Source organism: Oryctolagus cuniculus, chromosome 20 (genome assembly GCF_964237555.1).
Source record: "Oryctolagus cuniculus chromosome 20, mOryCun1.1, whole genome shotgun sequence".
NCBI classification, from domain to species: Eukaryota; Metazoa; Chordata; class Mammalia; order Lagomorpha; family Leporidae; genus Oryctolagus; species Oryctolagus cuniculus.
Window position 1 is genome coordinate 38,519,415 of NC_091451.1, and position 24,361 is coordinate 38,543,775.

At 46.3% G+C, this 24,361-nt stretch overlaps 1 protein-coding gene across 1 annotated transcript in view; it reads left to right on the forward strand.

The window, feature by feature from the left end:
- The window catches only part of UNC79 (unc-79 homolog, NALCN channel complex subunit), a 265,206-nt gene that overhangs the window by 122,204 nt on the left and 118,641 nt on the right, over positions 1-24,361 (forward strand). Inside the window, exons 16-20 of the mRNA XM_070065557.1 lie at positions 14,306-14,496; positions 15,092-15,215; positions 17,170-17,310; positions 19,626-19,847; positions 22,739-22,966. Coding sequence (XP_069921658.1) covers positions 14,306-14,496; positions 15,092-15,215; positions 17,170-17,310; positions 19,626-19,847; positions 22,739-22,966 — 906 coding nt within the window. The remainder of the gene's footprint in view (positions 1-14,305; positions 14,497-15,091; positions 15,216-17,169; positions 17,311-19,625; positions 19,848-22,738; positions 22,967-24,361) is intronic.

Sequence of the window (24,361 nt, forward strand, 5' to 3'; positions counted from 1 at the left end):
ACTGGGCTTGGACTGGGCCTGGACTGAAACTGGGAGCTGGGGCAAGCACTGTGGTGTGGCAGATAAAGCCACGGGCTGCGATGAGGGCATCCTATGTGGACATTGGTATGAGTCCTGTCTGTTCCACTTCTGATCCAGCTCCCGACTAATGCACCTGCGAAAGCAGTAGAGGACGGCCCAAGTGTTTGGGCCCCTGCCACCCACACAAGAGACCCGGATGAAGCTCCTGGCTCCTGGCTTTGACCTGGCCCAGGGCTGGCCATTGTAGCCATCTGGGGAGTGAACCAGCTGATGGAAGATCCCTCTCTCTGTCTCTCTTTGTTACTCTGAGTTTTAAAATAAATAAATAAATCTTAAAAAAACAAACATGTGAGCCAAGAACACCACACAGGAAGCCAATTACTTGGGCCATTGCTGCTGCCTCCAGGGGCTGCATTAGCAGGAGGCTGGAGTTAGGAGGTGGAGCTGGGACTTGAACCCAGGAGTTACAGTGTGGGGTGTGGGCATCTTAACCACTAGGCTGAACCCCCAAGTTTTATTTTTATTTGTGATTTTTTTATTTCCTTTCATAGTGGTCTTGAGGCCGTTTTCAGTTTCAAACTGTGCTAAAGTAGGGCATTTAGGGGTCAAACAGAGCAGACCATCCAAAGCAGTGGCTTTTATTTGACTTCCAGAACTCCAAGAGAGCTTTGCATTCGTCAGAGATACTTCTTTCTTCTTTGGTGCCACCTACTGACTCATTTTAAAACTGAATTTGTGCATAATGGAAATTTCCCATTTCCTGGTATTCTTTGGCTTATGTTTTCTATTATTTTTGCTCTTAGAATAGTGAAAGAGTGTTCTGATCTGATTCTGGAAGATAAGAAAGGATAGTGTGAGGAGGAAACCTTCCTCTTACAACTAAAGTCCAGTGTGTCCAGGCCACAGATTAACTGTCAAAAGACAGATTAACAGAAAGGAAGACAAGCTTATTTACAAGCACACGTGGGAACAATCAGGGATGAAATACTCCCTTAATCACCAGAGATACAAAATTTATAGGCCAAACTCACAAAATGGTTTTTATCGGGCTTCTGTGACAAGGCATGGAAGGTTCTTTCAGACTTTTTGATGCCAAGGAAGCTGGGCAGGCACTGGACAGTCTTAATGGGAGCTGACGTCCCCGCAGCTCCCTCGGGAGGGGGTTGGTGGCGGCGGGTTCTCTGCAGGCTGTGCTCAGTCAGACAGAGGAGGTTCAGGGACGTTTGTTTCTGCTGCTTCTTGAGCTCACGTAGTTTAACACTGCAATGGTTGTTATCCCAACTCTGGGGTGCTGGGGTTTGGATGTGGTTTATTCCCTGAGCTTTTATGTGTTGGAGGCATGGTTCCCCGAGTGACACTGTGGGGAGATGTAGGGGAGACCTGGAGGCGTGGTTCCCCGAGTGACACTGTGGGGAGATGTAGGGGAGACCTGGAGGCATGGTTCCCAGAGTGACACTGTGGGGAGATAAAGGGGAGACCTGGAGGCATGGTTTCCCGAGTGACACTGTGGGGAGATGTAGGGGAGACCTGGAGGCATGGTTCCCAGAGTGACACTGTTGGGAGATGTAGGGGAGACCTGGAGGCGTGGTTCCCAGAGTGACACCGTGGGGAGATGTAGGGGAGACCTGGAGGCATGGTTCTCAGAGTGACACTGTGGGGAGATGTAGGGGAGACCTGGAGGCATGGTTCTCAGAGTGACACTGTGGGGAGATGTAGGGGAGACCTGGAGGCATGGTTCCCAAAGTGACACTGTGGGGAGATGTAGGGGAGACCTGGAGGCATGGTTCCCCGAGTGACACTGTGGGGAGATGTAGGGGAGACCTGGAGGCATGGTTCCCAGAGTGACACTGTGGGGAGATGTAGGGGAGACCTGGAGGCATGGTTCCCCAGGTGACACTGTGGGGAGATGTAGGGGAGACCTGGAGGCATGGTTCCCAGAGTGACACTGTGGGGAGATGTAGGGGAGACCTGGAGGCATGGTTCCCCAAGTGACACTGTGGGGAGATGGTCGGGGAGACCCTAGTGGGAGGTGGCTGGGCCACTGGGCACTGCTTTGGGAAGAGATTCAGGAAGCTCCCAGGGGCCTCCGCTTGTGCTTCCCCGAGTGAGCTGCAGGATGGTGAGCCTGGCCCTCTGCTCTCTGGCTGCCTGTGCCATCACGTGCCCCTCCCTCAGCAGTGGGTGAACAACGCGGCTACCGTCAGCCTCCAAAACTGTGAGCTCAGTAAACCTCTTTTCCTTATGAAGTGCCCGGCTTCAGGTGTGTTGTAGAAACCGAAAACGAACTAATGCAGGGGATCTGAGTGGATCTCCACGTCCCGCCCCTCTGAACCTCCCCTTGAAGTGACACACACAGGGGAGCAGGTTGATGGCTGTGGAGTCAGGGCCCAGGTTAGAAATTGCGAGGTAAAGAGTCCTCAAAGGAGGAGAGCGCAGACGTCAGCACGAGAAAGCAAACAGAGAAACAAAGATGGGTGGCTCAGTAGGTGACGGATCTGGGTTCTGAGTCCAGAGGGCAGCTGCTTGAGGAAACTGCTGGATGCCAGGCTCGAAGCATCTTTACACGGTAGAGAAAGGGCGGGCAGCATCGTGGCACAGCGGGTGAGGCCCCCACTCATGAGGTCAGCATCCTGTAGTGGAGCACCACCTTGAGTACTTGCTACTTGAGTACTTGCTACTTGAGTACTTGATACTTGAGTACTTGATACTTGAGTACTTCTGATTCAGTAGCCTGCTAATGCTCCGGGAAAAACAGTGGAAGATGGCCCAAGTGCCTTGACCCCTGGCACCCACGTGAGAGACCCAGATGGAGTTCCAGACTCCTAGCTTCTGTCTGGACAAACCCCAGCCATTGCAGCCACTGGGATGTGTGAACCAGCAGATGAAAGGTATTTTTTTCTCTCTCTCCTCTCTCTGTCACTCAGCATTTCAAGTCAGTAAATAGTTAGTTGGCAGAGGGGGAACATTGTTGTCATGTTATGATTATCTCTCAGAGCAGAACATGGAAGATGTGGGTTTTTTTAAAAAAGATTTATTTATTTATTTGAAAGTCTGAGTTACACACAGAGAGAAGGAGAGGCAGAGAGAGAGAGAAAGAGAGAGAGAGAGAGAGAGAGAGAGAGAAATCTACCTGCTGGTTCACTCCCCAGTTGGCCACAATAGCCAGAGCTGCACTGATTCGAAGCCAGGAGACAGGAGACAGGAGCTTCTTCTGGGTTTCCCATGCAGGTGCAGGGGCCCAGTGACTTGGGCCATCTTCTGCTGCTTTCTCAGGCCACAGCAGAGGGCTGGATCGGAAATGGAGCAGCTGGGACTTGAAGCAGCACCCATATGGGATGCCGGCCCTGCAGGCAGCGGCATTGCTCACTACGCCACTGTGCCGGCCCCAAGAAATGGGTGTTTGATGAACTTCCTGAGTGGTCCGAACCACCACAGTAATCAGTCCTTTGAAGTTTGTATCAAGTCATCCAGCATTTGCTTCTAGGGCTTTGAAACCAGATACCTGGAGTCTGGGTGGTTAAGTTAGTTCTCAGTGCTGCTGTGTCAGGAAGGAGGGCGGGAAAATTGGAATCACGAATTGCTGATGAAATGTGCAAAATGGCAGGATTCAGTTTACAAAAAGGCGAAAAATAGCTCAAAGATGATTAGCAGGACTAGAATCTGCTAGAGTTATAGTTTTCCATTGAAAAATAAAATTTCTGTCTATAATCACTCTCATTTTGATGAAAGGTAAAATTACTCTTGTTTGCAAAATAAATCTAGTCTCATTAAATTTGGTCTGATTATTTACGTAAATGTAGCAAGAATAATTGACCACAGCAAGATTTTTAATTTTTTTGTTTATTTATTTGAAAAACAGAGAGATTGAGAGAGAGCGAGCGAGAGAGTGCAAGCAGGCATTTCCATCTAGTGGTTCATTTCCCAAATACTTGTAACAGCCGGGTTTAGGCTAGGGCTGGAGCCAAGGCCAGAAACTCAATCCAGTGGCAGGAACCCAATTACTTGCGTCATGACCACGACCTACCAGGACCTGCTCTGGCAGGAGCTGGATTCAGGAGCTGTGGCTGGGAGTTGAGCCCAGGCACCCTGGTGTGGGATGTGGGCATCCTAGCCACTAACAACTAGGTTAAATGCCTGCTCCCACATAGGGCTTTTTAGAGGTTGCTTTGTCAGAATGTTTATAAGGGCTTTATAAAGTCTTGATAGTAGCATCCAAGCCAAGAATCACGATCGCATCTCATCTGAAGTGTGCGAGGAGAATTCCTTGCTTCTTAAGGGCCCCAAATAGTCTGAGAGTCCCGGGCATGCCAGGAAGTGACTTCCGTACTTACCTGTGAGACTGAGAATGCTGGGAGAAGATGCCAGGACGGTTCTGTGAGCAGTGGCTCTCTGAAGTTAGCCTTCATTCCTTAAAGCTGTCGGGCTGTGCCTCATTCTGTGCCCATTCTCAAATAAGACATTCCACAAAGCCGTGGTACTACAACCAGTTTCCTCAGTTATGTCTTGTGATGGTAAGAACAGATTCTTACCTGACTTCTTCAAATAACTATAATGCCATGAAAGTGAATACATTCAGTAAGATTTTCCAATTTCTAGGAGGATCAGGTAGGGTGATATATATTTCATTTTTGTTTATTAGGGTATGATCTATCAAACTGTTGTGAGTTGTAGATAGCTTAGAAAAAAAGAGAAAGGGATTTATTATATCCAGAAAATCAAACATTAAAACAACCAGTGATGTCCCCCTCCTGCAAAAAAAAAAAAAAAAAAAAAAAAAAAAAAAAGGCTGTAAAATCATGATCATTCTTCAGCGGTTCGCTCGGTGCATGTGATGCGTCCTTGTTCCGTTTGATCTGCACTGAGCAGTTTTATGAACCCATTAGCTTCTCCAGCAGCTCTGGCAGTCCCCAGTGCAGCGCTCTGGCCCTGGAGTTACTGAGGCAACGCCACCAGAAGCCTCTGTCCTGAGCACCTGCCGAGGTCCTCTCCATGGGACTTGCCACACTCCTTTCAGCTGACGGTGCGGTGTCTGACTAGCAGGTGGTTACAAGACTGTAGCAGTTTCCTGGGCAGACTTTTCAAATTGTAAAGATAATCCAATAAATTATTTTTTTTCCAAAGAGACAGCCAAACTCTAGCTTTGTATTAGTGCACTATTACTACTAAAGCTCATTTAAAAGCCTTATAATACACCCATTCAGTCTTAGCCAATGTGACCACACAAAACAAAATCCCCTCCTTCTATTGCCTCCCACAGACCCTTTATGACGTCGTGTGTCCATCAAGTGTTCATCTATCACTTTTCTCTTTTTCTTTCGGGAATAGCTAAGTAGCTACTTTAGGACAGAATTACTCTTTAAAAAAAAACAAACACCAAATCCTACATCCCATGAATACTTTGCATATAGAGGTGTTTCCCTTCACCTTGATTATTTCTAGTATTTTTCTTCATATTGATTATAATTTCCAATCCTTATTAACCCTATTTTCCAGAGGAAACTAGGAAGTCGACAACTCTGAATTGCCCGTCATATATCAGCATTTTGTAGCATATTACCAAATTTGGTGAATATACCATCTCACAACCTCTGCAAGAATATGCATTGTTGTACCTTTTCTAAAGGTGGCTAAAAGGAACATGTTTATTAATAAATGCAAGTATCTTTGGTCCCATTGTAACAAATAAAAAATTAAAGTACATAAACTTATTCATGTATGAAGTAGTTTTTTAAAAAACCGTAATTTGAGAGGCGGAGAGAAAGAGAGACAGATAGACACAGAGAAAGAGAGCTCCCATTCACTGGTTTACTTTCCAAATGCCTGTAACAGCCCGTGCTGGGCCAGGCCAAAGCCAGGAGCCGGGAACTCAATTCAGGTCTCCCACAGGAGTGGCAGGGACCCAACTACTTGAGCCATCGCCTGGAACTTCCTAGGGCACATTAGCAGGGAGCTGGAATTTGGAAGCTGCTCTGGGACTTGAACCCAGGCATTCTGATATGGGATGCAGGCATCTCAAGCATTGTGCTTTTTTTTTTTTTTTTACTTGTTTATTTATTGGAAGCATAGAGTTATACAGAAGAGAGACAGAGACAGAGACAGAGAGAGGGAGAGAGATTGATTCCATCTGCTGGTTCACTTCATAAGTGGTCTCAATAGCCTGGCCCAAGAGCCTGGAACTCCATCGGGGTCTCCCACATGGGTGGCAGGGGCCCAAGCACTTGAGCCGTCTTCCATTGTTTTCCCAGGCCATAGCAGAGAGCTGGCTCAGGAGTGGAGCAGCTGGGACTGGAACTGGTGCCCATAAGGGAGGCTGTTATCACAGGCAGCTTTACCTACTGTGCCACAACACTGGTACCAAGTGTCATCTTTTTTTTTTTTTAAAGATTTTATTTATTCATTTGAGAGGTAGAGTTACAGGCAGGGAGAGGGAGACACAGAGAGAGAAAGGTCTTCCTTTCGTTGATTCACTCCCCAAATGGCTGCAACAGCCGGAGCTGCGCCGATCTGAAGCCAGGAGCCAGGAGCTTCTTCCCGGTCTCCCACGTGGGTGCAGGGGCCCAAGGACTTGGGCCATCCTCCACTGCCTTCCCAGGCCACAGCAGAGAGCTGGATTGGAAGAGGAGCAGCTGGGACTAGAACCGGCGCCCATATGGGATGCCACTGCCGCAGGCGGAGGATTAACCTACTGCGCCATGGCGCTGCCCCCTCCCCCAAAGTGTCATCCTAACCACCGCCAAATGCCCACCAGAGCTGTGTTTCTTTTGAAGAGCAGTTTACCTGCGGACGTGCCTTCATCAGTCAGTGGTGACTCACATCCATTAGCAGGGACGTCTGGTGATTTTAACTAGGATGAAGGCATGGTTGGTGTCGGCACTGTGGCAAAGCAGGTAAAGCCGCCTGCCACCCGTAGTGCCAGCATCCCATATGGGCGCCAGTTTGAGTCCCAGCTGCTCCACTTCTGATCCAGCTCTTTGCTATGGCAGTAGAGGACGGCCGAAGTCCTTGGGCCCCTGCACCCATGTGGGAGACCCAGAAGAAGCTCCTGGCTCCTGGCTTTGGATCAGTACAACTCCGGCCATTGCAGCCACCTTGGGAGTGAACCAGCGGATGGAAGACCTCTCTCTCTCTCTCTCTCTCTCTCTCTCTCTCTCTGCCTCAGTGTAACTCTGCCTTTCCAATAAGTAAATAAATCTCAAAAAAAAAAAAAAAAAAAAAAGACATGGTTGGGTCATTTCTTTTTTAGTAGGGGATGTGTCCATTATGAAACACATTGTTGAAATAAAGTTTTTCAAAATAATGATTCAACTTGATTAAAATCGAATCTGTAAGTTTTATAATCTTAAACATTTAGTAAATACATGACTTGATTAGTAAATCCAGGTAGAATCAAAATGCGCGTTTGTATCACACTCAATGCTGTTAACTTTGAAAACACAGCTGTTTTTATTAAACTAACAATTTTAATTAGTCTTATACTCATATCATGTGAACTTGAAAAGTATCTGGGTTAGTCCCTATACTCCTGAGTGTTTTAGGAACATTTAACATATATAACTGCTTAGTTTTGGGGGGAGGATTTATTTACTTGAAAGGCAGAGTGACAAAGAGAGGGAGGGAGAAGAAGAGATAGAGAGAGCTCTTCCATCTGCTTTTTCATCCCCCAAATGACTACAATGGCAGAGGCTGGATCAGGATTTCATAAAATAAGTGAAGATTCTACATGTGGATCACATCTATACACAGACACACACATATTAACACAACAGGAGACCTCAGCACGTTCAGAGTCAAACAGAACTCAGTTGTTTATATGACTTGGTTTTCACCTTCGTCCTTTTTTATTTGAATTGTGTTTCTCACAGATGGACCAAGTTATTACCTGTTCAATGTCAAGGTTAAAGCTTTTCATCAGAATTTGTAGGGGGAAATCCTTAAGATTTTTGTTTGCCCTGTTAGGTGACCAAAGGCTGGCTGTGGTTCAGCCTCAGGTTTCAGTTGTCTGAGAAGTTACTCTGCAGTCTGCGATGAGCCAAGGAAAAAGGCACTGGGGTTTACTTAATGGTGTGTGTGTGTGAGTGTGTGTGTGAGTGTGTGAGTGTGTGTGTATGTGTGTGTATGAGTGTGAGTGTGTGTATGTGTGTGTGAGTGAATGTGTGTGTATGTGTGTGTGTATGTGTGTGTGAGTGAGTGCATATGTGTGTGTATGTGTGTATGTGTGTGAGTATGTGTGTCTGAGTATGTATACGTGGGAGAGTGTGTGTATGTGTGTGTGTTTGTGAGTGCGTGTGAGTGAGTGTGTGTATGTGTGAGTGTGTGTGAGTGTGTGTGTGTGTGTGTGTGTTAGTTGGTGCTCATCAGGAGGAGAAATAAGTTCCTCCTGTTTTATGACCGGAGGAGACAGCACAGTAATTCTGGGGCTGGAAGCCAGGGAGGTTTCCCTGGAGGTTTGCCTTTTCAAGGGACGCCTCCAGGTCCTTGAGAAGATACTTCTGGTAGAAGGTTTATACCAAAGGGGCAGAGAAAAGATGCAGACTGTGAAGGTAAGTTCTTTAAGAGGGTTTTTTTTTTTTTTTTATTTTGACAGGCAGAGTGGACAGTGAGAGAGAGAGAGAGAGAGAAAGGTCTTCCTTTGCCGTTGGTTCACCCTCCAATGGCCGCCGCGGCCAGCGTGCTGCGGCCGGCGCACCGCGCTGATCCGATGGCAGGAGCCAGGTGCTTCTCCTGGTCTCCCATGGGGTGCAGGGCCCAAGCACCTGGGCCATCCTCCACTGCACTCCCGGGCCACAGCAGAGAGCTGGCCTGGAAGAGGGGCAACCGGGACAGAATCCGGCGCCCCGACTGGGACTAGAACCCCGTGTGCCGGCACCGCAAGGCGGAGGATTAGCCTAGTGAGCCGCGGCGCCGGCCCTAAGAGGGTTTTAGGGGCATTGCCAGTGATCCGACTTTGTCTGGGACGAACAGTAAACTCTCTGGTGGTGTCGAGCTTTCATGAGCAGGCATGTGGGGGGGATTGGAGGGGGATGGGATCAGTCGCTTTGAGAGTCTGCAGTCTTTCTGGGGCCTGGCCGAGTCCTCGTGGACAGGGGAGCCCAAGGAGCATGGCAGCAGAGACTGAGACCAAGGGCAGTGCCATCCAAGCTCTTCCTCCTCTTCAGGCCGGACAGTCCCTCGGCCAGTGTCTCAGCTTTCCCGCTGTCTGCAGACGTCTGGGATGATAGGGAAGGTCTGGGGTCAGTGAGAAGAGGGGGTGGCCTTTGGGTCACTCCTGGAGCCACGGCTCTGTTTCTGTCAGGCTTGTTGGCAGAGGCGAGGACCGTTGTTCTGATGTCTTCAAGGACCTGGGTGGCGCCCTCGAGGACGACATGAAGGAGCCGGCCTGTGCCTCCAGCTCCATCACTCTGGATTTGCTGCTTTTCTACCGGAGAGTTTGTTGTGAATGGGCTGTGTCCACTGCCCAACGTGTGTGGAGACCAGCCTGTGACTGATCTTTTGAGAAGAGAAAGGTTTTATTTGCTGGGTGACAGTGACAAAGGCAGAGGGTGGGACTCGAATCTGCCTCCCCAGTTGACTGGGGGTCTGGGGAAAGTTTTAGGGTTTTGGAAGGAGAAGCTCATGTGTGGGAACCACTGGTAAGGCGAATTCTGATTGCAGATCTTGGAATCAGGGCCGTTAGGATAAACCGCGTAAGATCAGCCGCAACCCGGAGTTTCCTGTTCACTGAAGCCCTCATTTCTGAAAGGGCTGCTGGGTGCTTTGGTCTCCTTGGTTCCATAACTTGGATTTTTCTCTGGTGCACATCCAGGTCACTCCGTATCTGGCCAGTTAAGTCTTCAATAACTCTGCTAAGAAAACAGGGACTCTGGGGCCAGTAGCTGTGGCACATCCCATAGGGGAACTGGTTCGTGTCCTGGCTGCTCCGCTGCCAATCCAGCTTCCTGCTAATGGCCTGGGAAAAGCAACAGAGTATGGCCCAAGAGTTTAGGACCTTGCCACCCACTTGGGAGACCTGGAAGAAGCTCCTGGCTTTGGCTTGGCCCAGTCCCTGTGGTTGTGGCTGTTTGGGGAACGAACCAGCAAATAGAAAATCTCTCCTTCCGTATCTCACTCTCTCTCTCTTTCTTTGACTCTGCCTTTCAAATAAATAAATAAATATTTTTGAGAGAGAGATAGATACGGAGAGGGGAGAGAGAGAGAGAGACACCAGGAACTTTAAAAGATGTGATCAGATCCTGTTAAAGCAGAAAGTGGGCAAAAGTCGAGGAGAGACAGCAGGAAGCTTTGGGGTTCCTCGGTATCAGGGGAACTCTATTAATGGGCAGTCTGGTTTCAGGATCTTCCACGGATGTGGAAGCCGACAGTTCCCTGTTCTGGGGCTTCTGTACTTGGAGCTGTGTGCTTTGGAATGTTTTTATAAATCATCCAACAAAGCCTTTGTGCCTTTGGGATGTATTCCTGCCTTCTGAGCACGTCTTTCCACTGCTGTCTAATTAACCTTTGAAGGGAAGGCTTCCATAGAAGTTCTTACTAGGCTCTGAGTATCCCCCCATTTGGGTCGTTTGTAGAATGAAGATTGTGGAGGGGAGTTTATGATGGGTACAGATTTTACTTTTTGTTCTAAAATTGATTCCTGCTTTTTAATTTTATTAGAGGAGTCTTGTAGACTGTGATGCTTTTTAAAAAATAAGTTGATGTTCTTTTAAAAATAGTTAATTATATTTACTTGACTCGAGTTCGGGGGAGGGGCTCTCTCATCTGTTAGTTCACTCCCCAAATAACTGGGCCTGGCCCAAACTGGGAACTGGAACTCAGTTTGGTTCTCCCACGTGGGTGACGGGGACTCAACCACCTGAACCGTTTCTGCTGCCTGCCAGGGTGCATGCACTGGCAGGAAGCTGGTATCAGGAGCAGAGCATGTGAACCAGGCGTGTGGGATGCAGAATTCTCCATAGGAGCCGCGGCATGTGGGATGCAGCACCCCCATAGGAGCCGCGGCATGTGGGATGCAGTACCCCATAGGAGCCACGGCATGTGGGGTGCAGACCCCCATAGGATGCAGACCCCCATAGGAGCCACGGCATGTGGGGTGCAGACCCCCATAGGATGCAGACCCCCATAGGAGCCACGGCATGTGGGGTGCAGACCCCCATAGGATGCAGACCCCCATAGGAGCCACGGCATGTGGGGTGCAGACCCCCATAGGATGCAGACCCCCATAGGAGCCACGGCATGTGGGGTGCAGACCCCCATAGGATGCAGACCCCCATAGGAGCCACGGCATGTGGGGTGCAGACCCCCATAGGAGCCACGGCATGTGGGATGCAGACCCCCATAGGAGCCACGGCATGTGGGGTGCAGACCCCCATAGGAGCCACGGCATGTGGGATGCAGACCCCCATAGGAGCCACGGCATGTGGGATGCAGACCCCCATAGGAGCCACGGCATGTGGGATGCAGACCCCCATAGGAGCCGCGGCATGTGGGATGCAGACCCCCATAGGAGCCACGACATGTGGGATGCAGTACTCCTGGCATCTTAGCCCTAGACCACATGCCCACCACCGTGATGCCTGTCTGTCTCGTGTGTCCCTCTTTCAGTTTGATCCTCTCCTGTGGGTAAGAGGACATTTGTTTAGGGGGAGTGCCCTCTAAAACGCCTTTCTAATATAAAAACTTTTCCAAATCAAAAGATTCATCATTTGATCACTGAGTATTCGGGATCTCCAAAGATGTACTTGTTTCAACATGTAAAGCCTCGTGTTGCTTAACAATGAACTACACAGCCAGAGAAATCTCAGCGCAACAGAGCCCAAGATCGCACCCCCATCAACATCACCCTCCTGACTCTGCGCCTGTAACCACCACCACCACCACCACCACACATCCCAGAAATTTAGTCATTTCTTGAAAACATTTAGTCATCTAGAAATTTGATCAATATGGTACAAAATCAATATTTGAGCTTTAGAATAGAATTGATTGAATTTGGAACAATCTGGAATTTTGGATACAACAATTAAACATTAAAATTAGATTCATTTGGCCGGCGCCGCGGCTCAATAGGCTAATCCTCTGCCTGTGGCGCCGGCACACCGGGTTCTAGTCCCGGTCGGGGCGCCGGATTCTGTCCCGGTTGCCCCTCTTCCAGGCCAGCTCTCTGCTGTGGCCAGGGAGTGCAGTGGAGGATGGCCCAAGTGCTTGAGCCCTGCACCCCATGGGAGACCAGGAGAAGCACCTGGCTCCTGGCTCCTGCCATCGGATCAGCGCGGTGCGCCGGCCGCAGCGCGCCGGCCGCAGCGGCCATTGGAGGGTGAACCAACGGCAAAAGGAAGACCTTTCTCTCTGTCTCTCTCTCTCACTGTCCACTCTGCCTGTCAAAAAAAAAAAAAAAAAAAAATTAGATTCATTTGGCCAGCGCCGCGGCTCAATAGGCTTATCCTCTGCCTGTGGCGCCGGCACACCGGGTTCTAGTCCCGGTCGGGGCGCCGGGTTCTGTCCCAGTTGCCCCTCTTCCAGGCCAGCTCTCTGCTGTGGCCAGGGAGTGTGGTGGAGGATGGCCCAAGTGCTTGGGCACTTCACCCACATGGGAGACCAGGAGGAGGCACCTGGATCCTGGCTTTGGATCAGCGCGATGCAATGCATCGGCCGTGCCGGCCATTGGAGGGTGAACCAATGGCAAAGGGAAGACCTTTCTCTCTCTGTCTCTCTCTCACTATCCACTCTGCCTGTCAATAAATAAATAAATAAATAAATAAAAATAAAATAAAATGCTAAAAAATAAAAAAATTAGATTCATTTAAAATAAGATAGATTTCTGCAAATTTTGTGTTGCACGGTAAAGACTTCAGTAACCGTTTGTTAACTTTGATGCTTATAATAAGAATATAAGATCTTTATCTAGTTTTTAAATTTTTTAATTTTTTGACAGGCAGAGTGGACAGTGAGAGAGACAGAGACAGAGACAGAGAGAAAGGTCTTCCTTTTGCCGTTGGTTCACCCTCCAATGGCCGCTGCGGCCGATGCATTGCATCGTGCTGATCCGATGGCAGGAGCCAGGTGCTTTTCCTGGTCTCCCAATGGGTGCAGGGCCCAAGCACTTGGGCCATCCTCCACTGCACTCCCAGGCCACAGCAGAGAGCTGGACAGGAAGAGGAGCAACCGGGACAGAATCAGGCGCCCCGACCGGGACTAGAACCCAGTGTGCCGGCGCCACAGGCGGAGTATTAGCCTATTGAGCCATGGCGCCAGCCTAGATCTTTATCTAATATCTGGATTATAAACAACCTAGATATATAAATTCATGATTTGAACTTTTTGCTTTTCCAGGAAATGTGTCATCTTGGTTAGTAACAATGAACCTTTTTCATTCATGGATTCAATCAGCTTTAGAACATTTTAGGGAAAAACTTGTGGCAGAATATGCAGCCTAGGGAAAAACAGCACTCTGCATCCCTGTGTTAAAACTGTGTTTATCTGTGCCGGCGCCGCGGCTCACTAGGCTAATCCTCTACCTTGCGGCGCTGGCACACCAGGTTCTAGTCCCGGTCGGGGCGCTGGATTCTGTCCCGGTTGCCCCTCTTCCAGGCCAGCTCTCTGCTGTGGTCAGGAGTGCAGTGGAGGATGGCCCAAGTGCTTGGGCCCTGCACCCTATGGGAGACCAGGAGAAGTACCTGGCTCCTGCCATCGGATCAGCGCGGTGCGCCGGCCACAGCACGCTAGCCGCGGCGGCCATTGGAGGGTGAACCAACGGCAAAAGAAGACCTTTCTCTCTGTCTCTCTCTCTCACTGTCCACTCTGCCTGTCAAACAAAACAAAACAAAACAAAAACAAAAAAACCACTGTGTTTATCTGTGATAGAAACATCTGTTACATAAAGTGAACTGTGGTAGGAGCCCATGTTCCTCTGGAGCACAGTTCTAAGTGTACACATTGTAATGGTTGAATCAAACTTTAGAGATGACGTTGCTCCAATATTATACTTACCCTGTTAGAAATACATCTTTAGAATTCTAGTTAATGGAATTCCTGCATAATTTGGAAAGTCTGATGGAATAGTTCAAATTCTCTCTGCAGTGACTGTTTTGGTCTATTGTAGTTATGTTTTCTTTTTTCAACAAGTGGATCCCCTTGGTTTCTTGGTTTGTACAAATATTGCTTGGGAGGTTCTTGGCTCTGGGCTCAGATTTAATGGACTGTGGTCTCTGTACGCATTTCCTTAGGAAGTCTTGGAACATAGTTGTAACATGTGCGTTTGGCTCTTTCCCCTGTGGTGATGGAAACCCATCAGGTTGGTGGTTACTGGGATAAGTCCTGCAGCACAGTGACTCAGCTGAAGGAGGGTCTCAACCGAATCCTCTGCCTGATCCCCTACAATGTAATCAGTCAGTCTGTGTGGGAGTGCATCATGCCAGAGTGGCTGGAAGCCATCAGAACCGAAGTCCCGGATAATCAGTTAAAAGAATTCAGGGAAGTATTAAGGTGGGTAAGTAGTTGGATGGAGTCACTGTAGTTATAAATGACACCAGGTGTTTACTGAGCACATACTGTGTGACGGGCACTCTGCTCACCAGCTTATGTAATTTCATTTACTTCCTAAGCAAACCTGTGGAGAAAGTTGAAGTCTTCAAATGAAGCAGCTATAAATGGAGCTAAAATGATAAGAATTTGTCCTGAAAAAATTTTATTCTTGTGGAATAATATATACGTATACCATGTTGGTTGCTTATTTTCAAGTGTAATCATGATTGGTGGCCTGTGGGGGGAAATACAAAGGGAAAACGTTTTTAGATGTTGGGAAGTAACTCTAACTCCTTAGGAATGTGATTCCTTTAGGTAAACATAACAGGAGTATATGAACACTGTTGTTTATAGCCCTATGAATTATTTATGATATTTCTATCCTGGTGATAGAAATCTTTCTGTTATAGTAAAATGAGAGATGCTAAGAATAATTCAGAAAACAAGCTAAAAGGGTTTGCTCCCTAGTCGGGGTGTCGTTAGGAATACCTGGGTGGCATCAATGGGTCCTAACAAATGCTCATTGGTCATTTACTTCTGTTGCTCTGCTTTCCAGCAAAATGTTTGACATTGAGCTCTGTCCTCTACCTTTTTCAATGGAAGAGATGTTTGGCTTTATTAGCTGTCGATTTACAGGATACCCCTCCTCTGTGCAGGAGCAAGCTTTGCTATGGCTTCATGTAAGTAACTGATGTTTCTGATGGTGTCTGGGCAAACACTCTTAGCCTGTGAGATTTAGATGCCTGGGTGGAAGGGTAGGGAGTTATTTCCAAGAGTGCATCAACCTGTGTGATTGCTGAGGACTGTCTGTGAGACTGTCCCATCACGTGCATAGACAGAATGACTGAGTTTCAAAAAGTTCATGGGAAATGGTGTACTATGAAAAAACTATGCGTGGATTTCAAAATTTTTTTGCACCAAAATAAACGTCTTTTAGTTCCATTTTCCACAAACTCTTGGAAGCTCCAGTTTATGCAATTGCATGACTAAGGCTTTTAGTCCTGGGTATTTCTTCATCAGATCTTAAAAGCAGAATGGATACCTTGTGGAATTCGGATAAATCTGTGATATTAAACAGATCCTTTACTTGGAAAGTCTGGGAACGACTGGTCAGGGAATAGTTCATGCTGTCCTTCAGCCTGGAATGTCTCCCTGTCACCCATCCAACCATCTCAGTTTATCCTTGAAATTCCAGCTCAGGAATAGCTTCTCCTAGGAAATGTTCCGTTCTTCCCCTCAGAATTCACTCTTCCTCCCGCAGCGGCCACACAGGTTCTCCGTGGGCATTCTGTGCCTTTTATGCCTCATGGCTGCTTTTTGTTGGCCTCTCTGTGGGAGAGCAGGGCAGGGTCTTACACGGTTTGGAATTTGCAGCCCTCTTCATCCTTTCTTTCCAGGACCTGACAATGCTTTGTATTTAGTGGACATTCAATAAAAGTTGATTAAACTGGGCTGAATACCTGGTGTAGAGTTTGGGCAGTGCCAGGAAAGGAAGACGGAATGAATGTTTTAGACTCACACTGGGCACGGATACGTTCTGTGTCCTGCCACTGCGATCCCACAAGCTCTTCAAGAGCTTTTGAAGATGCCCGTTGGGGTTCTCAACTCAGGAACATTTTTCACAATTGGCAAAGAGTAAAAAGACAATTTAAAAAAACACACAGGATTTTAATTTTATCCCCAAACAGATCCCTGTAAGGTTGTTTTAATTTTAGGAAAGCCAGTCTTTCCACAGATGGCTGGGTGTTGCTTCAGTTAGCTACACACTCCTTAAACTATGCTGTTCGTATGAGCAAGCCCAACACCACTACCTCTGCAGCTACCACTGCTGGAGCAGCCACAGTGTATATGCTTTCTGGAACGCATTTTGATGCCCTTTTGTTTGAAGACAGAGAGCTACGGCTGAAGGAGATCTGAAAACCTTGCTGTGGCCGTTTGGGGAACACAGTGAATAACTGAGTGGTTGGAGTTGTCTCATTTGTGAACACACTTACAGAGCAGTCAAGTGCTGGGCACAAGCTGGGAGTAGAAGCAGGATAAGAAGTGGTTTTTCCTCATACCTCCTTTCTCACAGTGGGAGGGACAGCGTTAGATCCTTAGCTCTGGCACACGTGACAATGGCTCTAATAAAGGTACGTATCAAGTTCCAAGAAAGACAGGTGGATTCGTTCTGTCTGAAGGAAGAAGACAACGATTTCCAGAGAATTCATTTCAGACAAGGTGACTTGAGTTTGGCCCAGAAGGACATAAAGTTTGTACCAGAGGGTGAGATTCGGTGGGTGTGTAGGCCCGAGTGGGGCTGGGCTGGACGAGATGTGCCCATGTGCTTACTAGTCCAGGAGAAAGGGGGGACACTGAGGCACTAGGGTGGGTATGGGGAGGAGAGGCAGTGTTAGGAGAGACTTACAGTTCTCATAGAAGGAAGATGGGGACGTTGGGGTTGGGGAACAAGGAAGGTTCAATGATAACTTTTCTTACTGTGAAAATTTGAAGATGACTGCACTGCTAAAATGTGTGTAAAGCTAAATGTCTTAATGTTCAGTAGTTTGCTTTTGGAAAAACAATGTTCAATGTGTTTTTTTAAGTTTTGAAGTTTACATGTTTTTGGGGGGATGTGTGCATTTTCCCCTCCAGGTATTATCGGAGTTAGATATCATGGTTCCTCTTCAGCTACTGATAAGCATGTTTTCTGATGGAGTTAATTCTGTCAAAGAACTGGCCAATCAAAGAAAGTCAAGAGCCAATGAACTGGCAGGGAACCTTGCAGCTCGAAGGGTAATTATTGCCACAAGTATTCTTGCCATGTTTGTTCAGATTTTGAAAAATCTTGTCACTTAGACCAGGCCTGAACGTAGCATCATAAGAAACCTCTCTGGAAATGTTTTCTCGTCCCATTTCGCTCTGTTAATCTTTAAATCACATTAAATAAGACCTTTGTCTAAGACACGTTTGAGATAGTCTGTAATCAGTGAATTTTGAATTTTCATTTTGCTTTAACTTTTTTTTAATTTTAGCTTTCTCTCACCTTGATGAAATGAAAAAAAAAAAAAAGAGTAGTTTTGGGGGTAATAGTCTTTTTTTTGGCTTCTGGTGAAAAAGAATTCCAGCTACTAGGCAATCGGTGCTTCCCTTGAGTAGGAGGAGTTTGGATTGTTTGTACTGTTGTGTTGGGGAGGACATGGACAACTGATGGTGACCCACAGGGGATGGCATCTGTCACTGTGAACCAGTTGAGCCCCTTTGATCCATCCTTTTATACTTCTGTAGAGGAGAAAAGTCAATATAGTCTGCAGTATATATAGCCTTTTGGAAAAGTTTCATGCTTTTTCTGTTGCTGGACTGTGTGCCCAGACCATGCTGTGCTTTGGAGAGGCTGACCGTCACTTGAAGGCTGACAAGCACTGTTCTCAACTATCTTTGTCAAGCTTCTCCACGTGTTTTCCCACTGTGTACCACAAGCTCCCAACTAGTCCAGTTGCTATCTAGGAACCAGAAAGTGTCATGTGATTATGTGGTCCTAATTTGTATTCAGTGCCTTTTCTTTCTCTTTTTAAAATATCATTACTTCTTTTTTCATCTACCTGCTAAAAACAATCTGCCAACTACTTATATTTCTTTTTTTTTCTGTAGCCTTCAAGATGATGTTACATTGGCACATTATTCTGTGCAATGTGTTGACAATGAATGATATTGTAGAATTTGTGAGGCAGTCGGGGAATAACACATTGTCCTCATGTTACACCTTAACCTGATATTCAGCAAAGTGATTTCCCATTGATAATACTATCAATATCAAAGTATTATGATTCTTTTTAAAATATCTCTTTTATTTGTTTGAAAGGCAGAGTGACAGAGAGAAAGAGGGGGAGACAGAGATCTTCTATCTGCTGGATCACTCCACAAATGGCCACAGTGGCTGGGGCTGAGCCAGAGTGAAGCATGGGGCCTAGAACTCCATGCGATCTCCTACAGGGGTGACAGGTGCCTAAGTACCTGGGCCATCATCTGCTGCCTTTCAGGTGCATTACAGGGAGCTGGGTCAGAAACAGAGCATTCCTGGCACTCTGGTACGGGATGCTGCTGTCCAAAGTGGCAGCTTAATCCACTGCACCACAAGACCGGGCCCAGTATTATTTTTCTTGATGGGATACTCTTTCTCTTTAACCTAGAATCAGTGTTTAAGGCACTTTCTGGTTACAAGAAATGTCTCAAAGAGAGAATATATGGTTTCAGAAAGATATACAGATAATTTATCCCAGGCTATTAAGAAGAAAAGACATTAATGAGATTCTGCCTACAAAGTGAGTTATGGAAAAGAATTAAAGGAGCAATAATGGTTGCTGAGGCACCCCGAGTCCAGTGACAGTTCTCTGGGAAGCCATTATACCCCTAGGGCAAAGGAACAAGCAGAGATCCTGACTAGAGAAGCTCCTCCCAGCGTGCACTAAAGCATACAAGGGGTGGTGAGAAATACTCTTACCTCTGTCCTCCACCTTCAGTTCTTCTGCTGGTGCCTCTCATTGACTGAACCCTATCAGAAGCCGTGCAACAAAGGGGAGACTCAGGCCACAGCATCCTTGGACATACAGGAGGGCAGAGAAAGGCAGTTCTGGCCTGGAGTGGGGCTTTGGTTGGCAAATAGGGAATAACCTGCATAATAGCTTTGCTATATTTTATTTTCCCATGATAATTTAATCCTGGTAGCCTCCAGGGTCTTTTTTATAACTAGTCATGCCAATCTGAGATTCTGTGCTTATTATTCTCAAAGTTATCATTCAATATTTTACATTTGAAGTTTTGGTTTTCAGTAGGTTTAGACAATCAGGTTTAACTGGAAATGTTTGATAGGATAGAAAAATACAAAAGCAAATGCTTTCAACTCTTCAAGGTGTCTGTGTCTTATTCCTTGACAAATAGTCGAAGTTTGGATGGCTTCGTTTCTTATTTTCATATTTTGAGAGAGTCCGCAATAGTTGCAGGTGCAATGCCATTGGCCAAGGGAGGAAATCAGTGTGACGGCTGAAGCACTGTCCACAGAGCCCTTTTTGAGCAGCTGGGGGTTCATGCATGTGTTGACATTCTTCCTGCAGGTGAGTGTCGCCTCTGATCCTGGCCGCCGAGTCCAGCACAGCATGCTCAGCCCGTTTCACAGCCCCTTCCAGAGTCCATTCCGCAGCCCTGCGCGCAGTCCGCGTCGCAGCCCTTTCAAGAATTTTGGACACCCAGCAGGAAGGACTATCGACTTTGATTGCGAAGATGATGAAATGAATCTAAATTGTTTCATCCTCATGTTTGACCTTCTCCTGAAGCAGGTAGCTGAAGCATGAGCTCACTTTGGTTCAAAGGGGATGGAAGAGGGGAAACTGTCCAGTGACCCTTGCCATGTATTGGGCGTCTTCACACTCCCTGAAGTGATACAGTACCGCGCAACACATGTCGCAGACTCCTTCGGGGGTTTGCTGGAGGGCTTGTAAACTTACTTTTGTGAATATTTGCAATGATGCTGACATATGAGCATGCATTTGAATTTTATAAACACTCTAGTGTCACTAGAATTGATTCTGGTGATCGAGTTGGATGAACAAACTGGGCTGTGCTATTGTTGGGAAGGGCAAGGTACAACTCTATAGTGATGGGTCTAATTTTTTTATATTTTATCAGTTGATTTTAAGAAAGAAGTTAAAAGATTTTGAACACATACTTTTTTTTAACTTTTATTTAATAAATATAAATTTCAAAAGCACAACTTATGGATTATAGTGGTTTTTCCCCCCATAACCTCCCTCCCACCCGCAACCATCCCATCTCCCACTCCCACTCCTATCCCACCCCTCATTAAGATTCATTTTTAACTATTTTTATATACAGAAGATCAACTTAATATATACTAAGTAAAGATTTCAACAGTTTGCACCCACACAGATACACAAAGTATAAAGTACTGTTCGAATACTAGTTTTACCATTAATTTGCATAGTACAATACATTAAGGACAGAAATCCTACATGGGGAGCAAATGCACAGTGACTCCTGTTGTTGATTTAACAGTTGACACTCTTATTTATGACGTCAATGATCACCCAAGGCTCTTGTCATGAGCTGCCAAGGCTATGGAAACCTCTTGAGTTCACAAACTCCGACCTTATTTAGACAAGGCCATAATAAAAGTGGAAGTTCTCTCCTCCCTTCAGAGAAAGGTACCTCCTTCTTTGATGGCCCATTCTTTCTGCTGGGATCTCACTCACAGAGATCTTTCATTTAGGTCATTTTTTGCCACAGTGTCTTGGCTTTCCATGCCTGAGAAACTCTCATGGGCTTCTTAGCTGGATCTGAATGCCTTAAGGGCTGATTCTGAGGCCAGAGTGATGTTTAGGACATCTGCTATTCTATGAGTCTGCTGTGTATCCCGCTTCCCATGTTGGATTGTTCTCTCCTTTTTAATTCTATCAGTTATTATTAGCAGACACTGGTCTTGTTTATGTGATTCCTTTGACATTTAATCCTGTCTTTATGATCAATTATGAACTTAAACTGATCACTTTGACTACTAAGATGGCATTGGTACATACCACCTTAATGGGATTGATTTGAGATCCCATGGCAAGTTTCTAGCTCTACCATTAAGGGTAAGTCCAAGTGAGCATGTGCCAAACTGAGAACATTTCTTTTTAACTTATTTTGAAATAATTTCAGATTTGCAGGAAATTGCAAGTATAGTACAGTGAATTTCCAAACACCCATCCTCCAGATCTCTAGATATTCAAACTTCCTATGTTTATTTCTTGTTCTCTCTCTTCCTCTATATGTATATGAATACTTAAAATTTTATTTATTTTCATTTTATTTGAAAGGCAGAGAGACAGAGGTAGATAGACAGAGAGATCTTCCACCTACTGATTCACTCCCCAGTGCTCACAACTGCTGGGCTTGGGCCAGGCCAAAGCTAAAACCTGGAATTCGATTCAGGTCACCCATGTGGGTAGCAGGGACCTAAGTGCTTGAGCCATCATCTGCTGCATCCCAGGGTGTGCATTAATAGGAAGCTGGAATCAGAAACAGATCTTGCACTCTAATCTGTCACTTCAGTATTAGATGCAGGTGTCCCTAATGGCGTCTTAACTGCTGTATTGAATACCTGGCTTGATACAGACATTTTTTCTGATGCGTACATTTTTAAGTGAATCATTTGAAAGTAACTTGCAAACACAATGTCCCTTTATTCCTAAACACTCCAGCGTGTATTTTCTAAAAAATAAGGACATTTGCTTACACATTCACAGAACAGTTATCAACATTAGGAAATTAATATCATTATAATAGCACTATTTATCTTATAGAAATTAATTTTTAAATTGATGTAATAATAATATCACCTTTATAGCAATATCTAGGAATAATCCAGCATCATCTTCAGCCCAGGAAAATTTCTCAGTCTTTGTTCATCATTCATGTCCTGACACTTTTGGAGGGTACAGTCCAGTTATTTTATAGTATGTCTCTTGATTTGAGTTTGCCGAATAATTATTTTCTAATTCCATCATTTCTTCTAGCTGTATTAGCTGGTAGCCTTTAGAGGGAACAATTTTACCTTCTCTTTCACTGATGTATGTATTTATCTGCTTGTTCTCCCATGTATCTATGGACTCATTTTATTTAGTGGGTTATCATCTGTTATTGTTTATTTTGGTGCTTTTATTCTCATATGTGGCCAATGGTAGTCCCTTCAGACTGGTTCCTGTGTTCCTAGACATGTCTTTATCATTCTTGGAGAACCGCCTTCATTTCCAACACGAAAAAGTGTTCCAGGCTCATCTTATATTTTGCTGGCCCCATCCCTGGAATCAGCCATGGTTCCTTTTAGTGGGAAATGGTATTTAGAAACCAAGATCTGCACACTAGCTGAGGAGCAATCTTTTTAAAATGTGTAAAATTTCTCAGTGAGATTAAAAAATAACTTTTTTAAAACATCCTAAAATAATTGCTATTGGTTTGTCTTGTGTTTATATTCTTTTCAGAAGCATCTATGGAAAGCAGGGTGTATTGATGGTCTTGAATGCCAACATTGTCTTAAAACAGTTTAATAATGCTGTCAGTTCGTGACATTTGTTCCCAAGCCAAATGCAAATGCCAATGGAATATTGGACAAAAGTACCAAACTCCTCTTTTTTTTTTTTTTTTTTTGTCCTTTTTTTGTGTCTTCCAGATGGAGTTACAGGATGATGGAATCACGATGGGTTTAGAGCACAACTTGTCAAAGGACATCATTTCTATTATAAACAACGTCTTCCAAGCCCCCTGGGGGGGCTCCCACACCTGTCAGAAGGATGAGAAGTCGGTCGAGTGTAGCTTATGTCAGCTGAGTATTCTCTGCTATCAGCTCGCTTGTGAGCTCCTGGAAAGACTAGCCCCCAAAGAAGAGAGCCGGCTGGTGGTAAGTGCAGGACCTCAGGTGGCCCTGTGTAGCCGCAGGACTCCCACAAGACTGTGGGAGCTGGTGTGATGGAGTCTTGCTCCAGAATGACCTTACACACCTAACACTGTGCGGAGAGAAAGTTTTCCTGTTGCTTCTGCCAGTTCAGGCTTCTGGGAAGATGTATGAAATGAGGTTGTCCTAGACAGAGTTCTCTTAGGTGGCTTGAGTTAGGGTTGTAGCACCTCTGTTCCTATAGTGTTCATGACTACAAAGCATGCCTGGTATTGAAGAACTTTGATCACAGTGTCACATCACAAAGCTTACATAACAGTGAGTTTTGTCTTCCAAATGAGTTACTTTGGATTTTGACTTGGAGAGATACAGTGCCAGTGGAGGGGACTGGCAGGTTTGGATATTAGGGAGTCAAGTCTGAGGGCTAATGCAGTCATCCAGGGAGGACTACGTAGAGAGGGGGTTGGCCTGCAAGATAGCTAGGACGGGGAATCCACAGCACCTGCGGTCTTGTTGGAGTGTGGGCACAGAAAAAGTCAGGACTGATCCATGTTTTCTGGCTTGGGAGCTGAAAATGTTGTCATTTACAGATGACGTGACTGTCATGGCAGAAGTAAATTTTTTTTGGAAGTGGGGTGTGCTGGGGTCGTGTTTGGACATAGTTGAGGTTCCTTGTAGACATTCAGGTGGAGACATCATGTAAGATGTCTGCTTCTTACGAGAAAGTTCAGGAGGCAAACATTTGGAGTCAATGTGCGTATTACGGTAGACTGTGTGCAGGGGACAGGGAAGATAGCTAAGGCTGGAATTCTGGAAAGTACCCACTTAATAGGGGGCAAGAGGAAGAGAATACCAGAGTTAAACTGAGAAGAGCCCAGAGATACAGGAGAAAAACAGGGAGGGCACTAGCTCCGAAGCCAAGGTGGGAGGTTATTTAGAAATAACCGGGGTAGTCAAGCATGCTGAATTCGGAAGAGAGGAGGAAGACAAGACGGAAAAGCACCTTGGGGATTCTGGAGTCAGGGAGCCCAGGTGCCTTCGGGCTGGAGGTAATCAGACCTTAGGCAGGTTGCAGTCACCAGTGGTTTGAGAACAGACTCAGTGAGCAAGTGGCAGGTGCACCAGACTCCCCTTCAGGAACGCGGTGGGGGCGAAGAGGCTGGGTGGGGGTGTCCTGGGCCTCCTTCCCCTGCCTCCAGGAGCTTTCTGTAGTGTGCCAGCTCTGACACCACCTCATGAAATGGGACAGGAATAGGCCGGAAGGCAAAGAAACTGAGCCACTGAGACAAACCCCACAGTGCCATTTAAAAATGTGCTTATAAAGAATAGAAGCTTACTGGAGCCCCAGTTCTGGAGGCTGGGAGCTCCAGAGCGTGGCGCAAGCATCAGCTCAGCTTCTGC